The 20,516-nt window shown below is 42.5% G+C and overlaps 3 protein-coding genes across 3 annotated transcripts in view; 1 reads left to right on the forward strand and 2 right to left on the reverse strand.

Moving 5' to 3' along the window:
- CDC73 (cell division cycle 73) overlaps positions 1 to 12,546 on the reverse strand; it is a 130,241-nt gene extending 117,695 nt beyond the window's left edge. Inside the window, exons 1-6 of the mRNA XM_075038896.1 lie at positions 12,340 to 12,546; positions 6,464 to 6,569; positions 5,421 to 5,490; positions 3,826 to 3,888; positions 3,684 to 3,736; positions 1,832 to 1,920 (exon numbers count right to left, since the gene is read on the reverse strand). Coding sequence (XP_074894997.1) covers positions 1,832 to 1,920; positions 3,684 to 3,736; positions 3,826 to 3,888; positions 5,421 to 5,490; positions 6,464 to 6,569; positions 12,340 to 12,470 — 512 coding nt within the window. The 5' untranslated portion in view covers positions 12,471 to 12,546. The remainder of the gene's footprint in view (positions 1 to 1,831; positions 1,921 to 3,683; positions 3,737 to 3,825; positions 3,889 to 5,420; positions 5,491 to 6,463; positions 6,570 to 12,339) is intronic.
- On the reverse strand, positions 5,978 to 6,394 carry LOC142035343 (ubiquitin-conjugating enzyme E2 D2-like). Its single transcript, XM_075037406.1, is given in 5 exon segments — positions 5,978 to 6,033; positions 6,036 to 6,128; positions 6,131 to 6,216; positions 6,218 to 6,297; positions 6,389 to 6,394. Coding segments are annotated over 5 exon segments (321 nt in total).
- A 4,091-nt stretch (positions 12,547 to 16,637) lies between the features above and the next one.
- Positions 16,638 to 20,143, forward strand: GLRX2 (glutaredoxin 2). The gene is made up of 4 exons (XM_075038908.1): positions 16,638 to 16,835; positions 17,366 to 17,435; positions 18,901 to 19,077; positions 19,628 to 20,143. The coding sequence occupies exons 2-4, from the start codon at positions 17,373 to 17,375 to the stop codon at positions 19,757 to 19,759; spliced, it is 372 nt and encodes a 123-aa protein (XP_074895009.1). The 5' UTR covers positions 16,638 to 16,835; positions 17,366 to 17,372; the 3' UTR covers positions 19,760 to 20,143.
- The last annotated feature ends 373 nt before the right edge of the window (positions 20,144 to 20,516 follow it).

Here is a 20,516-nt window from a genome sequence, read left to right on the forward strand (position 1 = left end):
GACTTGGCCACTTGGAAGCTGCATTACCTCTTCAGAGCATGTAGGCCAAACAAACAACAGAGGGTAGCAGTTTTGTCCACATTAATCTGTGCCTGAGGTAGCTCAGTTCAGTTCAGTCCAAGAGTGCAACATTTCTATCTGTTTGCTTTTAACTGTAAACACAGAATTTGGTTGTCAAACAGCGAGCCCTATTGTTTTGCAAGTGAGCTGAAGAAAAGGACTGAATTGCACAACTGTAACTGCACATAACCAATTTAATTTTACTTTTTTTTTTTTTTTTTTGAGTACATTGAAAAACTAATACAAGTAGTACTGGTTGTGAAATATTCTCCTTTTACAACCAAGCTATTAGGAAGGAAACTTTTTTTGTGTTGCTGTTAAACAAAGTAACAACAGTGACAAGCACAGAGTTCAAACTCACTGCTTATAAATGTTATTTGCACTTTTTTAAAAGGGCAGTCTTCTACATTCAGCATTAAAAAAAATATTTGTAAATATAGAATACAAAGTAAATATGAATAATAGTCAGTAATCCTCACTGCAGCATTGTCTCACAACTCCAAAACAAAGTTGTGATACACTCAAGCTAGTATCCAAATTACTAGTGTATGCAAAACGTGTACTTTTTGATTTTTTGATCCTTAGACTTTCTGATTTTGCATCAGATATGACAACCAGATTTTCTTTTTATATAGTTTCCTTTTAAGTACACCTAAACAAGACACAGAGAGGAAGAAGACATTCAAAACACCTATTTTTCATGTGATTATGTGTAATTATAGATTCTATAAATGCCTCAACTCTGCTATATTAATTGTTGCAAGGCTAACTTAAATTTAATCCCAGTGAAGGACAGACAAGCATTCACAGTATTGTTTATGCTCAAGAGACAGATTTCTCAAAAATGCAGCTGCTCTATCAAGTGAAACTACTTATCTGCAAAATCCAGTGCAGACAAAGCAGTACATTAGTTCATACTCATACACCTTAACCATATGAAGCACGACTCCAATTTTACATTATGGGAGCTGACACACTAAAGAAATTAAGCAGCTACCTTTACTTTAAGGCTTCTGAACTCAGGTATTTGAAAATGAACTACTAGACTCTGGCATCCTACTAAGCCCAAGATCCTTAGCATCAACAAGATCTTGCAAGACTTTCATTTCCTCTCTGCTTGGCTTTGGGAAGATATGGTGTAAGACTCAAAACCAGCTGTCGTTCTTTACAAAATTCTGGATGGATACAATAGAAGAGGAAAGGTGATGGGCAAGTTTTTAAGCACTTGAATACTGATTAGTACTTATGGCAATGACAGTGCATTGTCCTCTGGTAGCTGACTGCCTCTTCAGAGGCAAGCAGCTGACCTCTGTAGGGAGTCAAACAGAGGTTGTGTTACCCTTTGATCTGTTCTCACAATGTTTTCCTCCTTTTACATGCAAGACAGTCCTCAATACAGGACATTTTTCTTTGAAATAGAGAAATAATCAGCCTACCCTTGCAGTTCTGCTCATTGTATTTGACTGCTTAGGTAAACACCATGGCAGAAGCAAGCAGAAATGGCAGACTTGGTGCAAGGAAGAGACAACTGTCCACTCACTTCTGAAGACAAACCAAATCTCATGCCATGACTTCTGAACTTCCACTCAAGAACAGGAGTCTGACCAGGCATGAAGTTCCACCTCCTCACACATTACTAATGTTAGCACCTAACGGAGGGACACTGCCACTGAGAGCTGTTGGACAGAAGTAAAACTGGCTGTCTTGAATAGCACAAGAGTTGTTACCAGTCCTTTAATTAAGCACTATCCATAAGAAAAAGTATCCCTACCTGATCTGCTCCGTTTGCACGATACCTTCTTTATGTCCTTCCAACCGAGCTGCCAACCGCTCCTTGTCAAGGCGCACACACTCTTCATCCTAGCAGTAACAGTAATGTTTAATTTTTGTGCATTCTCTTTAAAAAACTAAATGCAACTAGAATTAAAGCTATTCAGAGTTTTTTGTTTTATTTTTGGTTTTTCTCCTCACATTTGCAAGGACAATCTTTATTTCCAATTATCTTTGATCTGTGTGCTGGCACGAACAGTACAGCTATTGGAAATTTCCTCTCAAGAACCACAAATTATAATTAGAATAATGAAAATACTACCATTCCCTCGTAAAGAGCCCTGCTTAGATGACAATTGTGAGCAACAGAAAAATCAGAGAACTTAAAGCTGGCAAACAATGCACACATTCAGGCAGGACAATACACATACATATTTAAGGTAAATTTATCTGATACTCAAATTTGCCCAGATATTTAAACAGTGACATTTTTAAAGAAAAGAACAGCTCAGAACTGTTGTATCTTTAAGCAGAACTTTTATAAGTGGCATTTCTAGTAAACATAAAAAACAAGTCAAGAGTAAAGAAGCCTACAGTTACTCAAGCCAGGTTTGAGGCAGACATGTATTTGAGAAAGCAGTAGAAATGTAATTTTATACCATCTTTTCACCTTCTTAATTCTGGCACCACTTGTGTTCAATTCGTCTTATTTCCCCACAAAACTTAAATCAGCATCAAGCCTGCCCTGTTGCTAAAAGGCTGTTTGGAAAGGCTGAAGCACAGCAAAGCCAGTCATGCCCATGTATCAGGAAAGACCTGGAAACTCTACACAGAGAGGATCTCCAAAAGAACAGACTTTACAGACTCTGAGCTGCCAGAGCAGCAAGGAAACAGAGAAGATGGCCATAAGCTCCTTAGGCTCACATGCAGAATTCTTGGTTCTCCAAATTATGACGGTGAAGATCTATAGTTTCAAAACATACTGGCATCAAAACCACATTGGGTAATGTAGAACAAAAAAAAAAATAATATAATCCATAGATCACCAATAGGCCACCTCACAGCAATCATCTGCTCATATGCCATTAACAAAGCATAAAGTTCTTATGATTCTTATGCAGTTATAGTTAAGCATAAACAATGTTCAAATCCAATTCTCGAATAAGTGAATTTATGTATTTGGTAACTCTTCTTCTAAGAAGAAATCTAAAGCCTCAGTACTCTGAAAAAATATACAGCCAGATTTATAATAACTCACATAAGAGACAACTGGATGAACTTAGTTTAAAAAAAATTACAAAAACCAGTAAGTCAGATACAATGTGTGCAATAACTAGACACATTGCTTCTACTCGAGGCACTTGTGAAAATACACTATTAAGTTAATTGCCTAAGACACAGCTTCAGAAAATAGTAACCACAGGGACAGTTTCATATACTGCTACAAAGGGACTAAAATAGCAGGTAAAACAAATAAGTATCCATTCATAGAGATAAGACTGGCACTTAAGTATAATCCCAACTCATGGATGGCAAATAACCATAATCAGTCATTAAACAGCACTTTTATTCCAATCCCATAGTTCTAGCAGACAGGTTATAATGCAACAGGTACTTACAGATATGCGGTCAAGCTTTACCCTTTCATACTACAACATACATCTACTAGCAGCTAAAATTCCAAGTTTAAATCAGAGGCTTAAATTCTAACTCCTTCCAGTTCATGTTCACACTAACAGAAGTACTGTGTGCACCCAGAGGACAGGTAGCCCAACTGAATTGCTACAAGAACAGATAAATACTGTAATTTACCACCACCCCCAATTTGAATTGATGACAGTTACTGACATTACCTCTATTCTTGGTTTCTTTGCTTCTGCTAATATTTCATCTGCTGCTCTCTTAACTACAAGAAAAAGAGGACATTAAAAATACAAGATTGTAGTACACTGTCATAAAATAAGCCTCAAAGTTATTTTTTTAGTTAAACTGTACCTTGAGTGGACCGTTGAAGACCAATTTCAAGCGGAGCACTTCTGTCTATGCTTGATGAGGTTGCTGTAATCAAACACAACATTTCATTTAAGTACAAAAGATTTGCAAAAGTATTTAAGTATAAAAGGAAGAAGGACAACAGACAAATTGCAACAAAGGAAATTCTAACTAGATATTAGGTAGCAAATGCAGTCAAACACTGGAACTGGAGGTGATAGAATCATAGGTTTGGGTTGGAAGGGACCTTAAAGATCATCTAGTTCCAGCCCCCCTGCCACGGGCAGGGATACCTTCTTCCACTAGACCAGGTTGCTCAAAGCCCCATCCAACCTGGCCTTGAACACTTCCAGGGATGGGGCAGCCACAATCTCACCGGGCAACCTGTTCCAGTGCCTCACCACCCTCACAGTGAAGAGCTTCTTCCTTACATCTAATCTAAATCTACCGTCTTTCAGTTTAAAGCCATTACCCCTTGTCCTGTCGCTACATGCCTTTTTACAAAGTCCCTTTCCAGCTTTCTTGTAGGCCCCCTTTAGGTACTGGAAGGCTGCTGTAAGGTCTCCATGGAGCCTTCTCTTCTCCAGGCTGAACAATCCCAACTCTCTCAGCCTGTCTTCATAGGAGAGGTGCTCCAGCCCTCTGATCATCTTCATGGCTCTCCTCTGCATTCACTCCAACAGGTCCATGTCCGTCTTATGTTGGGGGCCCTAGAGCTGAATGCAGTACTGCAGGACTCACGAGAGCAGAGCAGCCATTCAGAGCCTGACTGAATATTAAGTTAGATCAGGTTGCTCAGGGTCATTTGGCCCTTTTTTGAAAAGGGAATTGAACCGGATGACCTCCTGTGGTCCCTTCCAACATAAATTAGTGATTCTATGATCTGTATGTACCACATAAAAGAAAACAGAGTTACAAAGATAATTACTTTATAACCTGGAATCAAGATCTACTAGTTTGTCTAGTTTTTGGAACAAAGTCAACCTGCTGGTTCCTTTAAAATATATATAAAAAATGGTGTACTGTTCATATTTCAGAAATAATCTCATATTCCACCATACTTAAAGTTCTAAGACCACCTAGAAAACAGAGAGAACTTTCTCTCAAAGAAACCTCTTTTCTCTGACTATTGTTAACAAAAATTTTAAGATGATGGAATACTAGGCAAATCTGCCAGTCTGACAAAGCAGTGATTTGGTGTATTTTACTGTACTGAAGATTTTATCCCACACATTTACTGCATCAAGATCAATGCACTACCAGAAGTTTCCCACAATCTAGAGAAGGAAAGAATATAAACCCTAAGCATTCTAACACATAACTATTAACTAAAGGATGTTAATAGTAATAATAAAAGTAGCTCACTTCTAAACATGCATGTAGGAATGCAGCTCCTAAGTGCCATAAAAATAGCTAAGTGCAGAACAAAATTACACAATAAAAGAAATCCTAACTTCATTTGAGAAGTTTGAACATATTCAATTAAGCTGCACACTGACCATCATTAACCATCCTTCCCCTTCTACCCCTCATATGAGCCATAAATGTGAAGCGGCAAAGCACACTAGGTGTCTAAGTTAAAAGAAAGCATCACTCACATGTTTCCCCATTTAGGTATGCAAGCAAGTCCTTCCTATCAGGTCTTCTTACAACAGGAATGTTTTCAGTCTGAAAAGACAGCGGACTTGACATTAAACTTTTATTCCTTCAAAGTCTCTTGCTGAAGATTTTTCATTTTATTGAAAACTATTAATTCACACAGGAACACACGTCCTGCCTCCCAAAAAAGTATAACTGTCAAGCTTAAAGATACAATTACTTCCTAGAGGATGTTCAACTACACAAAATGAAACACGTTGTCTGCTATAAAAGAGGACAGCCTTTTTCCTCCTTCACTTCAAACTTGCAAATGAGATTAAAAACTAGCTTTTAAACACACGCTTCTCTGCCAACAGTCAATGTTAGTACACAGAAATCAAATATTTCAATTTTGTTGTTCCAACTACGTAGAACACGCAGTATTGCTGTATCAGGTATGGCACAGGGGAAGATGAAGCATGGGCTCACAGAAAGCAGTCAAATGGCAATCAAAAGGACTTTCTCTATCAGAGTTCCCCCATCTTTATTTGTAGAGCTTATCCAATAATTTCTTTAATTAGATTGCATACTTCCGAGTCCACTCCAAAGTTATTCTGCTGTACTTTTCTGTATTTTGTAGATCCTTGCAATCTCAGGCACTACGGGATCATCTAGATTGGGATCGCACAACAGAGAACAGACGGACAAAAGTACTTTTGTAATAGTGCCAGAGACAACTGTGACTGTAGAATATCAAGAGAAATACTGCCATTACTGTTAATATTTGGGTGACAGACTCTTGTTGTAAATGCAACCTGGTGGTTTGAAGGGATAATCTGTTAGAAAGTGAATTGTCAAGAAAAATACTCCACCTTGACAAGGTCTGTCATTTGATCCCTACGTAGAAGTGTTCTTTTTTAAATACACACACACTTTGTTGCATATCTTCTTCCCTTTCCCCAGCCAAATTCATACACTTAAATGCTACTATCATTCCCTGAAAATAACTATGCACATATAACTTATAAGCAAGAAAAAATCAAGTTTTGTATGGTCTACTTACTGCAGCACGGCGGACATAAACAGGATGAGAAAGGTGCACATTATTGAGCAGGAACAAGATAGAATCCAAAGTGTAGTATTCCCTGGGTTGGCCCTCTTTCCCTGTCCTGTAAAATCACAAAACAAAGATTTTAATGTTTAAGCTCTTCATCTCTTTCTCATGCACACACTTTTTTAGCAAAGTTATCTTTTCTTTCCAGAGGACAATTCAAAAAGAAAGCAGTAATATTATTATCAGGGTATTGCCAAACTAGGGAACTATCAGTCGCATTAACAAATACGAGCAAGGAATATATGTTCTTGCACCCTCTTTACTGAACAAATTATAAAAATTGTCCAAAATAATCCAAAATAAGAGCTAGATGGGTTGTAAAATATACAAGAAGCAAGACTTGGGAAACTGTAAGAATACATTCTCCCACATCTCCAACATATTTTTTCTGATTATCAGAAAAAACGTCTACCTTATTTGGGACAGCTAGAGGAACATAGCTGAACTGCAAATGAAAAAAATTGTATTACGTGCTCTTCAGGTATAAGGGGACAGAATTTTCACCACTTGAGAAAGCACAGTGAAGACCTCAGCATACACAAATTACACGAAGTCTAGAGAGCAACAGGTTCAAAATGGTGCCAAAAGGTCAAAATAAGGAGTGACTAGAAATTAACTGCACACAAAACTAGCAAAACCAAAGTGGACTACAAATCACAATGAACTCCCATACAGAAGTCAGACCACTTCAGAGCAACATGAGAGCATCAAGTTCAATCTCAGCTTCAAAACAGCTTGTTTGAAAGAGATGCCTCAAGCCTAAAAAGGAATCTGTTCTGTGTAACAGTTTGGGAAAAAAAAAAAAAAAAAAAAAAGAGAAAATCCCACACAACAAGGTCAAACAAAAACTGTAGTTTCAGCTAAGCGCCATGTGCATCAAACAAAATTCCCCCCTCATACACACCTTCACCCCTTTATGCTGTTACTATAAGATTTTGTAGGGGAAGCAATGCTTGTCCCAGTTACAAAACAAAACCTGCTGCCTAAATACTTCAACTGCTCTGAGAAATGGACCTTACCCTCAAGTTTCACAGCCCTCAGCAGGACCAGGAAATAAATGAAACCAGTGATTCCACTGCCCAGACCTGGGACCTCCCAGACCCCGTCTGCAAGCAGGACAAGGCTCCCCCACACTGCTCAGTCCCCATCCCCAACCAGCCAAACCAGCCATCTCACCTCAACACCTGAGGAAGACAACCCACTGGAAAAACAGGCCAAAACTGTAAAATTTAAGACTAGCAAAGAATTTTGATCAAATCAGAGATGTGAAGAAATACTTCCATTAAAACCATAAGAAGGAGTTTTCCCCCCCAAGTACAGGGGCTTTACTCATGGCTCAGCATCAAAACACTCATTCCAGAAGTGCCAACCTCACTGGGGGGGAGAGGAAATAAAAAAATACTCAACCATAACGTTCTTGAACCTGAAAGAGCTACACAAACATCTACTAAATGCCACAGAAGTGTAAGTCTGTTTTCTCCATACTGTGGATATAATGCCACTACTGCTTTTCTTGCAATTACTTTTCTGAAATTACCTAGATTGAAAGTATCCAATAACCTGTTCAGAACTCATTACTAGCAGTAAGGTCAAAAAAACATTACTTTCACAACAATGCCCGAGAAAACCAATACATGAATAACATGCAGAGAAAAGTGATCCAAAACACCAGGAGAACGGCAGAATAAGGGATCTTTCTACCACTCTTTCTTCCTTGCAAAAACTTAGTCTGCATGGGGTGGGGGTGCCCATGTTTGTTTTGCTGCTGAAGAGGAAAGAAAGGAAGAGACACAATACCTTTCAATTCCTAAGAAGCCGAAAGCTGACTGCACAATTACAGCCAACAGAACTGGATTCCTCAGCAAAAAACTGTTTGAGTATTTTACTGTTTCACTGCTATCTTTGATAAGGTGGTATTTAAACATATTCAGAGCACTAGAAGAAACAAAAGTTTCCTCCACATAGACTTGGCTCTGAAGTGAAGTCTATGTCACATGATACAGTTGTCATTTCATTTTAAACCGAACATTTTAGATTATCTCACTTCAGAATAACTCATTATTTCTTTGAAGTGTGCCATATCCACTGAACATTACATAAAAAGTCCAGCTGGTCATCTATGCAGGTTTTTAGCATAAATGGCGTAATTTAGAAAACAAGTACTGAATGGGTTACCTGTTAATTTGAAAATACACCATTCACAGGCATTCTGAAAGCTCAGCAAGGCACAGCTGGTACTTCATCACTTAAACCACACACACAACAAATCCCCATGCTCATCATGGTTCTAAGAGGGTGTTTTATTAGGAGGACAAGCTATTGCACATTAAAGGGAAAGCATCAAATGGACAAGCAGTTGTACGCAAGGCGAAAAATCTAAGTCTAAACTGACTATCAGCATCAGTTTGTGTTCCTTTCAGGTTTTCCAGACATAAAGAACCTGCTCAATAAACAGAGAACTAAATGCAAGCTGATCTGAAGGTAGCTTACCTCATATAACTTACAAATATCCAAAGTAGCAAAAGAAATCAATTCTCTTTTCCTATATTTACTAATGGTATCAATTACTTAAGAAAAAAAAAAAGAAAATCTTAAGATTCAGTCCTCAAAAAGTCCAGCACCTAAATATTTGCTTTAATGGTTATTAAGAGTTGCACCTCTTAAAAAAAAAAAAAAAAAACACGCAACAAAAAAACGACTCCAGCTTAAAAAAAAAGGATAAAAAGTTTACATAACACAAGAGAGAAAGTTTCACCTGCTTAACACCAGAAATTTATTTCCTGCTCATCCATTCACCCTCAACCTGTGGGGACCAGGAGTTTACTCATTTTTAACTGCTTTATTTCCTCTGTCATGTTTCAAAGCATGAATTTTTATAAAGGTACTAAAGGCCTGTGCCTCATCCACAAAAAAATGCAGTAATCTTTAAAAATACAAGACTAGGCACACAAAGTTTCCCACAAATTACAATACCCATGACCAGCTGTTCACTGTTTAAAAACTTCTCAGCTGTGCATACAAACCCCTCTGCTTGGTAAACAAAGCAAATAAATTTCTCTGTTGGATTGATTCCTTCCTTCGGTTTTGAAACAGATTCTATAATCATTCTTCAGGGGCCACAGATCAGCCATTAGATCAAAACACACAAAACACTTTATCTTAGACCATCTAGCCTTCTTCATGTGTCAGCAGTGGTATTCATGTAATTATTATCTGGAAAGTAACCTGGATTAAAATTAATCTCCCCTCCCCCCAGGTTACTTTTAATTTGGCTTAGTTCCTCCGACCAGTTCACTGTGTGACCTACACTTCTGCTAGCACAGAGAGAAGGCAGTGCAGGGCAGCACTGCCAACTCCTGCCAGCTTAGCTGCTCAAGGAGCCACAGTATTAAATGTCTAGTGGGACTACTTCTAATTCTAGAAGGGACAGAATGCCACCACTGCTGTTCAGACTTGCATTACTCTCTCCAGACTGGCAGTAGAGATGCAATTACAGCAACTGTGCCGTGGACACCAAAAACAGAAATCAAGGTTTACCTTCATGAAAGACTAAGCCACTAACAACTGCTCAGTGCAAGCATAGTTTGGGTCCTGTCAAGCAACCTGAACATAAAAGGTTTTGAATCTTGAAAGTTTTTGAAAATGTTTCTCTTGAGTTCCTGCATAAGTCTGGCAATTACATAAATTAACAACTCCTAAACTGTGGTGTCAAAGCTATTGAGTATGGCTTGCAGAACTGGTCTCGTTTTCACAGTGTCTTCAATTTAAAGATTAGACATACATAATTCCACAGTGGTTCACAAGAAATATTGTGAATTGATAGCAGTCTGATCCTACCAAAAGTTCAGAAACCACTGGTCTATACTAAGATTTACTAATTTACTTCAAACAAGCAAAACAACAAAAACCCTCCAAATTCTACAACACATCTACCACAAGAGGCGAGGACACAAACAGCTATTACAAGGTTACTGCCGCTGTTCTGCTCAGCATATCCTCTGTTCACTCATAGTTCTTTCTTGACCATGAAGATAAAGCTTCCTGAATGTATATAATAAAGTTTCTCTCTCCAGCTGCTGTCTTTTGTTAAGAATTTCTGTGCCCAATTCAAGCTCTCCTAAGCAGTAGTAAAGTTCAGCTGGCATATCAGCTTCTCCCTACAGAAGAGCAATGAAACTTGTCTATCTAGTTAACCATTATTACTTGTTACTCTTTGGGAAAAACAACTTGTAGCAAGGAAACCACCACCATTGTCTATACAGTTGCCCAACAAAAATAGAACTAAGACTTTTCAAGAAATTTAAAACTTAACTGCTTATGCAAATATTTTTCTTCCTCTTCAGTCTAGCTACCAGCATCCCCCACTCAGCCAGGAAGTGCAAATAAATCCCAAATGAGTTTCTGAAAGCTTGAAACAGGTAATGAAATAACACATTTCTAGTTTTAGGTAGATTGCAAAGTAAACCATTTAAAAAAAAAAAAAATCTGTCTACAAGTTAACACGAACAAATAAGTTTCTTTCGTTTCTCTCTCAAACCAGGAGTCAGGATATTAGATCAATACTAATATTCATATCATAATTATGAAAACAACAACCAAAAAATTCATCCCTGGTCATAGACTGAACTACAAAGGTTGGGGTGTTTTGGTTTGGGTTTTTTTTTTGGGGGGGTGGAGAAATCTGCAGGTTCTCCTGTTTTTCCATCAAGCTTCACAGGATAACATACTCTCTTTGAAGAGTACCTGAAATGTTCACTATCTGATATTTAACAACAAGCATTTTTTTCTCATGGGTTTAAGAGAGATTCATTAAAATCCTCCTAGCTAGGATGTTAAAAGCAAGCAGCAGCTAAATTCAGAGGAAAGGAGAATGAAGAACTCCCTTGCATTGTAAGCAACAGATATCGTACTAGAAAACTGAACAGGTACAAAACCTCACTTTCTAGAAGTTTTCTAAAAATAAGTAAAACGCTTAACATAATCACTTAAGCAACAGAAGCGCTATCTCTACTTGTTTATTAGGATAAGACCAACTAGGAAACAGCCTGCATGGGGTACAGCCCAGGAAGAGGCCTCAGCTCGGAGCCGGCTGAGGAGGAGCAAAGCGCCTGCACGCTCCCACAGGGCTCGCAGGTGACGACAAAGGGAGCGTCTGTTTGGACCTCACTGACTTTCCTACCCCCGGACAAAGCTCCAAGAAAAGATAAGTAGCCCGGATAAACTAAGACAATAAGTACGTAACGCCCGTTTTTCACACAAACCCCAGAAAAACTTCGAGAAGCTGCCTCCTGCCGTCTCATCGCATAAGCCCTGAAAGACCCGGCCCCGCCGCGACCCTCCAGCCCCCACCCCCCTCGGGTCGCGCGGACAGGCCGAAAGCCGAGGAAAGGCCTCGCCCCGGTCCCGCGGCTCTTCTGGCCCCGGGCAGTGGCGCCGACCAGCCGGTCACGGTCCTGGGAACCTTCCCGAAGGGACGGGCGAGACCTCCCTGCCCGACCGGGCCGCCGGCAGCACGGGGGAGGGAGGCATGGCCCACCCTGCCGCGAAGGGTGCCGGCCGCTCGGACAACTCCCTCCGCCGGGACACCGCGCCCAGGCAGCGAGGAGGCGCACGGCCCTGGGGAGCTCCCGAGGGGCCCCAACAGGAGGCGGCAGCCAGGCCGCCCGCCTCGCTCCCCGCAACATGACGCGACGCGAAGGGCGACGAGACCTCCCTCCCCGCTCCCCGGGGGCTCCCCCGCAACTTCAGGGCAACTTCTCCCTCCTCCGCTCGCCCCCCGCCCCCTCCCCCAGCGAGCGGCCTCCCGCCTCGGCCCCGCCACTCACCCCCAAATGACATAGTTAGTCTTGACGTTCTTGGGCCAGGAGAACTCGCCGAAGATCACCTCGTCCCCCTTCACCACGATCTCCTTCTTCTGCGTGTTGTACTGCCGCAGCACGCTCAACACATCCGCCATCTTCGCTCCGGAGCCGCCAGCCGCCGCCGCTCCGCTCCGGCCCGGCCCTTCTGCCAGCCGCGCGAGGACCCTGTCGCCAGCCGCCAGGCCCCGGGCTGCCCACCGCGAACGCCTGAGCAGCGGCGACGCCGCCACCGTCGCCGCCTCCAGGGGGCGACGCCGAACCCGTTGCCATGGAGCGGCGCGGCTCCGCCCTCAGGCCGGCACTCGCCAGGGCCGGGGGGGAAGCGAAGCACCCACCGCCCTCACGGGTGTAGGACCACGGCCTCGGGCGGCGAGGCCGGGACGTCAGCACCGGCAACGGGGAGGGGGTCACGGACGCTGCCGGCAGAGGGGCTACTGGAGCCGCTGCCAACCGGCCGCTCCGCGCGGGGCCTCCGCCAGGCGGCGGAAGCGTAACGACCGCTACACCGCTCCTCACGGCCACGCTGCCGCCGCGCAGGGCGCCCGCAAGCCGCATCCGCCTGCGGACGCCGAAGCACCGTCAGAGCCGCAGCGTCTGCGGGAGGGACCGTGCGTCCCGGTGAGGGCTGTCGAGGGGCTTTTCACGGCCGGTCCCGCGGCCGCCGGCGTCACCCACGCACGGCGGAGACCAGCCAGAGGTATCACGCTGATGCGCGCGAGGTACCGGAGGCAGCACACCTTTTTCACGTTACAGATAATTAGGGCTGAGGGAGCAGCTCGTTAATTGCAGCTTACCGTGCTGTCCCCGCGCTTCCCTGGGGCTGCGCGGCGGGAGAAACAGCGCGGGAAAGGGGTGCAAAAGCTCTCATGCTACAGGTTAGAAGAAAAATCTTCTGTAACCTAGATATAAAGCAGGGGGGTGAGGGGGAGAAAGAAAAATCTCTGCTTTATCCATCACAAAATACAATTTAATTCTGAAGAGAACAGGCCATCAAAAGACCATAGCAAAAAAGTAATGAGGAAAATATTTATTGCCTCCGGACCTGGAGAAAGACGAACAGTAACAACACCAAGCAAGCTTTACTTTACCCTACGGAGCTCAGGATTTCGCAGAGCCCCTACAAGGCCGCTCGCTCACCAGAGCAACCGAACAGCTGTGGCTGGCAGTGGCCTGCACATCACGCATGCATTTTGCCCTCTCACTGTTCCGGGTTGATTTCTTCTGCTCAAGGACACAAATAACTGGAAGCGTAGGGCTTCAAGGCAGAACCTGACAGACTGGTATCTCCTGGGGAATACCAATTCTGGGATTTCAGACCTGGAAGAAAGCTCTCTTGATGGCTTATTCTAATCTTTGATGTTCAGAATTTTCTTAACACTTTTCAACATTGACAGAAAACATTATTTAATTTTAAATCTGCAAAAGGCAAAATGGCATCATTTTTCTTCCTGTAAGTAGCATGTACCAAGACTGACAAAACAGCCTAAAAGTCAACAGCATATAGAATTTCCTGTTCTGAAATGTTAATGATACCACCATTTGTGTTGGAACTACACAGCACGCTGAATATCACAAGTATATTTATAACATTTCACATATGGTATTGAAATAGTCTAATAATACAAACATACTACAACACCTTGTAACATGATGAATTATACCAATTACTTCCAATATTTATTTTTCAACTGGTATAGAGTAACATTTATATACTTAGGAGACAAAACCATGATGAATGAACAGAACATAATTTCTCAGACTGGATTTGGAATGATTACTGGAGCTACAGCTCACAAAAAATTGGAATGGAACTTGAAATGCTTCTAGTGGGCCAGGTCCCGTTTCTACATCTCATCCAAAAACGCCACTGTATCACCTAAACCAGTGTTACCTCTTAAGAAACACATCCCATACATCGGCTAGACTACAAATAATACTTCCTTCCACAAGATACAAAGTCATTGTGTTACAATGACACAAAAATCCATTCATTTTAGTTGTGCTGTGGTCTGTCACTCAGTAAGCCGTGAATGATGCAGTACATAATAAGCTGCAACACATAGCTGCAAAGAAATTTATTTTCATGTTTCAAGAAAATGTTCTGGTTTACTTTTTCATTTAAGGATGTGTCCTGGTTTCAGCTGGGATAGAGTTAATTGTCTTCCTAGTAGCTGGTACAGTGCTATGTTTTGGGTTCAGTATGAGAAGAATGTTCATAACACACTGATGGCTTCAGTTGTTGCTAAGTAGCGTTTAGACTAAGTCAAGGCTTTTTCAGCTTCTCATGCTCAGCCAGCAAGAACGCTGGAGGGGCATAAGAAGTTGGGAGGGGACACAGCCAGGGCAGCTGGCCCAAACTGGCCAAAGGGATATTCCATACCATGTGACATCATGCCCAGTATATAAACGGGGGAATCAGCCTGGGGGGCAGATTGCTGCTTGGGAACTGACTGGACATCGGTTGGCAAGTGGTGAGCAATTGCATTGTGTATCACTTGTATATTCCAATCCTTTTATTATTATTTTCATTTTATTACTGTTATCATTATTAGTTTCTTCCTTTCTGTTCTATTAAACTGTTCATATCTCAACCCATGAGTTTTACTTTTTTTCCAATTCTCTCCCCCATCCCACTGGGTGGGGGGGAAGTGAGCAAGCCTTCATTAGAAGTTTTAAATGGGATTTTCCAGAACATTTCCCACAGTTTTCTTTGGGGATCATAGTGAGATTATTAACCGTTATTTTTATCACTAAATCAGGATTTGATAAGAAATGCCAGAGAAACTATTTTCACATGGCATTAGAGACTTTAGAGTTTATCAGTTTTATCACAGATTAGGCTAGAAAATTATTACCTGAAATGAGAAAGCATGTTACGATTTAGTAAGATGAAAGTATATTGCATAGGTACAATGTTTCAATTGTATTTTATGACTAGTTTAACAGAGCTCTGTAGTCTTAACACTTTATGCCGATGTTTTATATGAAATCAAAATTAAGTTGCAAAACAATGCAATTTTACATCATAGGTAAATTCATTCGGATTAATAACACCAAGAAAGATTGTTCAAGTCAAGGAACAAGATATACCATGTCTGAATACACAATATTCATTTTTATATATATACATGAGCAAAACCAAAATGGTACGTTAGCTGATTTCCTTGCGCTGTTTTTTAAAACATAGGACCGATGACTGAACAGTGATCCAGAACACAACTTTGCAAAACTTATCATCTCCACAAAGAGAGGGGCAGAGAAGCATCTGCAGTACTGAAATTCTTATCTAGGTCCCAGTGGGGAGACTCAGTAGCTATGCTCTGCCAAGGACATACATATTTGACCAGTGATCCAGGCTCCATAGCAAGTTATGTGGGGGTGAAGCAAGAGAATATGGCCAAACAGCTCTTACTAGACAGTTAGAGTAAAGAAAAAAACAATACCCCCACGTAAAGTAAAACCTTCCCAGAAACCAGGCCGAGTTCATTACCCTTCAGCACATTCTTTGTTGTCTGGGAACGCTCCTGCTTCATGGGTAAGTTTCTGCATATTTGAATAGCTGCAGGCAGGAAAGAAACGTAAAGAAAAAAGGGCAACAGAAATGCTGACAGAGCAGATTTAAAGTTAGTTTTACATTTGACAAAGGAAAGGCACGGCCGAAACCTTAGCACCTGGGAGTCAGCCACAAAAGGCAGAAGACCACCCTCCCCGCCCCCCGCCCCAGAAGTCGCCCCGGGACCTCCAGGAATTCCGTCCCATCTTTAATCCCCTCTCCAAACCGCCATCCCGCTGACAGCAGCGCTTCCGAGCGTCTTTACTAGCCCGACGTCGCAATTCCAGAACGGTTTTTCCTCAGAAAAACAGTCTGTCACCACCTGTATCCCGACTGGTAGCACCAGTATCGGGGAACCCGCCGCGGCTGCCAGGCGCACCGGCCCCTACGGACCGTCCCCGCAGGACGGGTACCACCGCCTCCGGGAGCTGGCCCCGCCGCCGCACCGCTCTCTTCCCCGCTCCGGAGGCGCTACTTTCCCCCCAGCAGCCTGCTACTGGGCTGCCTTCACCTCCGACACTGCCGCTAGCAGGGCCCTCACCCGAGGGACAGAGCGACAGACCGGCGGGGCGGGGTGGTGCTGCCCGCCACAACGGCGCCTCAAAACACCGGCAGCGCGGCCGGGAGCCCCGCGCTCCCCTGGGAGGCGGTGCGGGGGGCCTGCGAGCGGGGTCAGACCGCCGTGAGGACTGCGAGAAGCCCCGCCCCTTCCTCTTGGGGGCCATGGCCCTGCAGAGGGCGCTGGGACGGCGGCGCTGGGACGGCGGCGCTGGGACGGCGGCGCTGGGACGGCGGCGCTGGGACGGCGGCGCTGGGACGGCGGCGCTGGGACGGCGGCGCTGGGACGGCGGCGCTGGGACGGCGGCGCTGGGACGGCGGCGCTGGGACGGCGGCGCTGGGACGGCCGGTAGGAGCGAGCTCTCCGCCGGCGCTGGAACCTTGGGCCTGGGTCGGGCCCGAGGGGACGGGACTTGCTTTCTGTCTTCGTGGTTTTTGAACGCTCGTCCTGGCAGGAAGCGGCCCTCCGGGGAGCGGAGCGGCGGGTGCCAGGGCCGCCTGCGGCTGGGGCCCGATGGCATCGGGACGTGCAGGCCTCGGAGCGGCACGCCGGAGGGACCGCTGCTTTGATGAAACGAGTGTGGTCCCTTCTGTTAGAGTCAGATTTGACACTTGTATCTGTATTGTCATTGGGGGAATAACAACTATTTCTCTTGCAAAGGCAGCCTTTTTGGTTATTCTTATAGTCTGCAACGTCCATCTCTTTATTTGCATCTCCCTGCAGGCATGTAAGAATTGGTATGACTGTAGGCATCACAGCTGAAGTAAACTTGCCTGTACATTAAATATTAAAACAAAACAGTATGAAGCCAACTTTTGTGAACTATGAAATGTGTCATTGTTTGAAAGCTCGAATATCTGACTTTAATTTCTTTTTAGTTTTAGAATGGAGAATAGTCTGCCTACTTCCATAGGGTTGTCTAATGATGCTGCTGTAAATCAAATACAGGTAACATTATTTATGCAATTCTTATTTTCAACATTTCTAAAAGACACAGTTACTTAAAAGCTCTTCTGATTTATACTAAGAAATTCTGTAAATAGTTTTGCATCTTGAACCTGATTTTTATGTTTATTACTGGCAGCATTGTTTATGCACAGCCCTGGAACCTGATCTTCCTAGGCTGCTTCCATTTTACATCTTTTAAAACCTCTACTCAAATTCAGTACTGCTATCAATACTGGGGATTGAACCTTGTAAAATTACTAGTATCGAGTAAAGTAAACATTTAAAGAGCTTTTTAAAGTACACTTACTGATACTAAAGGACAGCCTGAAATCACTTTGAATTTATAGCAAAGTAATACAAGTATTCCTTTCTCTCACTCGGAACCCTTTTTGTCACTCAGCTTGCCCCTGGCACGTTCCATTTGCCTTACGGACAAGGAAAGCTGTACTATGTAATTCAAGGAGATGCAGCTTGTTTGGCAGACTGTAGGAGGCCTGTGACTGCAGAGCACAAGAGGGTTCAGGGCTGGCACCACTGCATGGCAGTCATACCACATGCTCCACAATCATTCTGCTCGTTTTGGAGACAAAGTGCAGGCCATACACAGCTTCAGAGGTGCCAGCAGCACTTCTGGTAGAGATTGTTAATGCCAACCCTCCTTTATTTCTCTGCTCCCACGAGAAGGTCATAGCATTCCTGAAAGTCAGATACTGCTAATTTTTTTAACCGATTCCTGGTATTCTGCACAAAGAATAGAACATACCTTTTACTGAAAAGCTTAAGTGGAGCAGAAGTCACTATCTTCCATGTAGTTCTGCAAACTGCTGAAGTTGCATGTCACTGCGTACTGCACTTGTGTGCAGATGCTCTTTGGGATCTGGCCAAGTGCAACTGCACTTTTTGAGGTCGAGAGTCTGACTTTCTTGGTAGTTAGGTAGGAAGCAGTTTTTATGCTGATGTGAAAGTATGGGATGCATCCCTAAAGGATGTGCTAGGCCACCATAGAGGTCTTCAGAACAAATGTGGGGTGGGTATGTTTTGCACCCACCATATAGGTGATGGTATCTTCCTGACAGATGCCTTGATAGAAGTCACCATTCTGCTCCTTGTTTTTAGAGAAGAGTAGTTCATTCCTCACCTTAAGATTCTTGTGGCTCTAGATTAGAAGTAGGGAAAACTTAGAAGCTGAACCAGCTTTTCACTTTACCTTAAAAAACTGAGAATAAAGTACAGTGTTTTGGAAGATTCCTCAGAAGTAGCCCGCCATCACTGTAGCATGGCTGTGAACTCCTCAGTTGTCCCCGTTAAAAATACCTCAAAAAGCTTTCTACAGAGTAATTATCCTGTATTTGTTACCATAATAGCAGATTTTAAACTTCTTTGTTTTCTTGACTGTTCGATACTGTTAAAATACACTGACTTAAAATCAAAGCACACTGACTTGAACGTTCTTTTGGATTTACAGAAGATTATTTCAGACAACTGTGTGGTGATTTTCTCTAAAACAACATGCTTCTACTGCAAAATGTCAAAAAAACTTTTTGAGGATATGAATGTAAATTATACAGCTGTAGAACTGGACATGAATACAAATGGAAGTCAGTTCCAGGACATTCTTGAACAGATGACTGGTGGCAGAACAGTAAGTATATTTTCTTACATGTAACCATCAGAGTAAGAACTTACACTACACACGTTCCTTATGGGTTATGACATATCAAGTTCTTCATTTTTTTGACAACTCGAGATACAAGCTCCTAAGTTAAAGGCAAGGTACTGCAGAAGGGTTCTGTACCGTCTCTTCCTCTTGAGACCTTCTGACTATCCCTCTGAGGTGATTGTTTCCATACTGCCACTAAGATAATTGAAGTACCAAAGTCAGTTTTAATTTGTATAGGTATATTTAATCCATTGTGTTTAACACTTGTGTTGTAATTTCTTAATTTTATATAGTCTCACTTGACTCGGTTTATTACTATTTTCCATACAGTGACTTTATCCCACTTCTGAGGGGCATGTGAACAAAGTTTCCCATCTCTAAATATTATGGGAATGTACGAGTTGTACAGTAATATTAAATATGCATACATAAGGACATAACTACTGTGTATATACTCGAGTCCACGCGGGCTTGCTTAGATTTTTATCTCTTTTCCAAGAAGTAACTAATGCAATTTTCATCTTCTTGATAGGTCCCGAGAGTGTTTGTCAATGGGACTTTTGTTGGAGGTGCTACAGATACTCAAAAGCTTCATGAGGAAGGCAAACTGCTTCCATTAGTTCATCAATGTCAAGTGAAAAGAAAATCCTCAACAGCCATCTAGCTTAGCTTAGTCTTTCTTTGTACAAACAGAATTTCAGACAAGTTAGAAGATCACAAAGATACGCTATCAGCTGGACTCAACAACTTCAAGCCATGGATTTCTGAATCTTAGATCATTCTCAAATGACACAGACTTTATGGACTTGGCAAATTACTTGGTGTCCTTGCCTCAGCTTTACCACAACAAAAATGGTGATTAAAAAACATTATGTAACTCTTGAGGCTCTAAGTGTGAGATAGTGATGTCATCTTATTGCTGTTACATCCTGGTACTATGCTTCAGAGAAGTATAAACTGTACAAGAAGAATCCTGTATATTTTTTTTCTGCAAATTAGCTTGCTCTCTAGCTTTGTTCCAAGCGTTACAATAAATGGTCAGTCTGATTTAATGGTTCCTTTAAGTTTAATTCTTCTCTGAATGTTAAAATTGTAATTGTGAAGAAAGCAGGAAGCAAAACAAGTTTGTAGCAATATTGCTGTATGCATGTCTGCCTCTCTTACATTTCAGTGACTGATCACCTAGCTACCAAATTGTCTGTCCAGTTGCTACAGAAAAGGGAATAAAGAGTCTTGCACCTTTAGAGAGGTAGGCAATTGCTTTCATCTTCACCCTGACTATGAAGTATCAGTCTATACAGTGTCATTCAGAAATAGCCTAGGGGAACCAGACAGCTTGCTGTCACTAAACTGTGCAGTTACAAACTACATTATGATCAATCCAACACTGTTATGAAATTTCAGACCACGTAAAATAGGTC

Source organism: Buteo buteo, chromosome 10, assembly GCF_964188355.1.
Source record: "Buteo buteo chromosome 10, bButBut1.hap1.1, whole genome shotgun sequence".
Taxonomy (NCBI): Eukaryota; Metazoa; Chordata; class Aves; order Accipitriformes; family Accipitridae; genus Buteo; species Buteo buteo.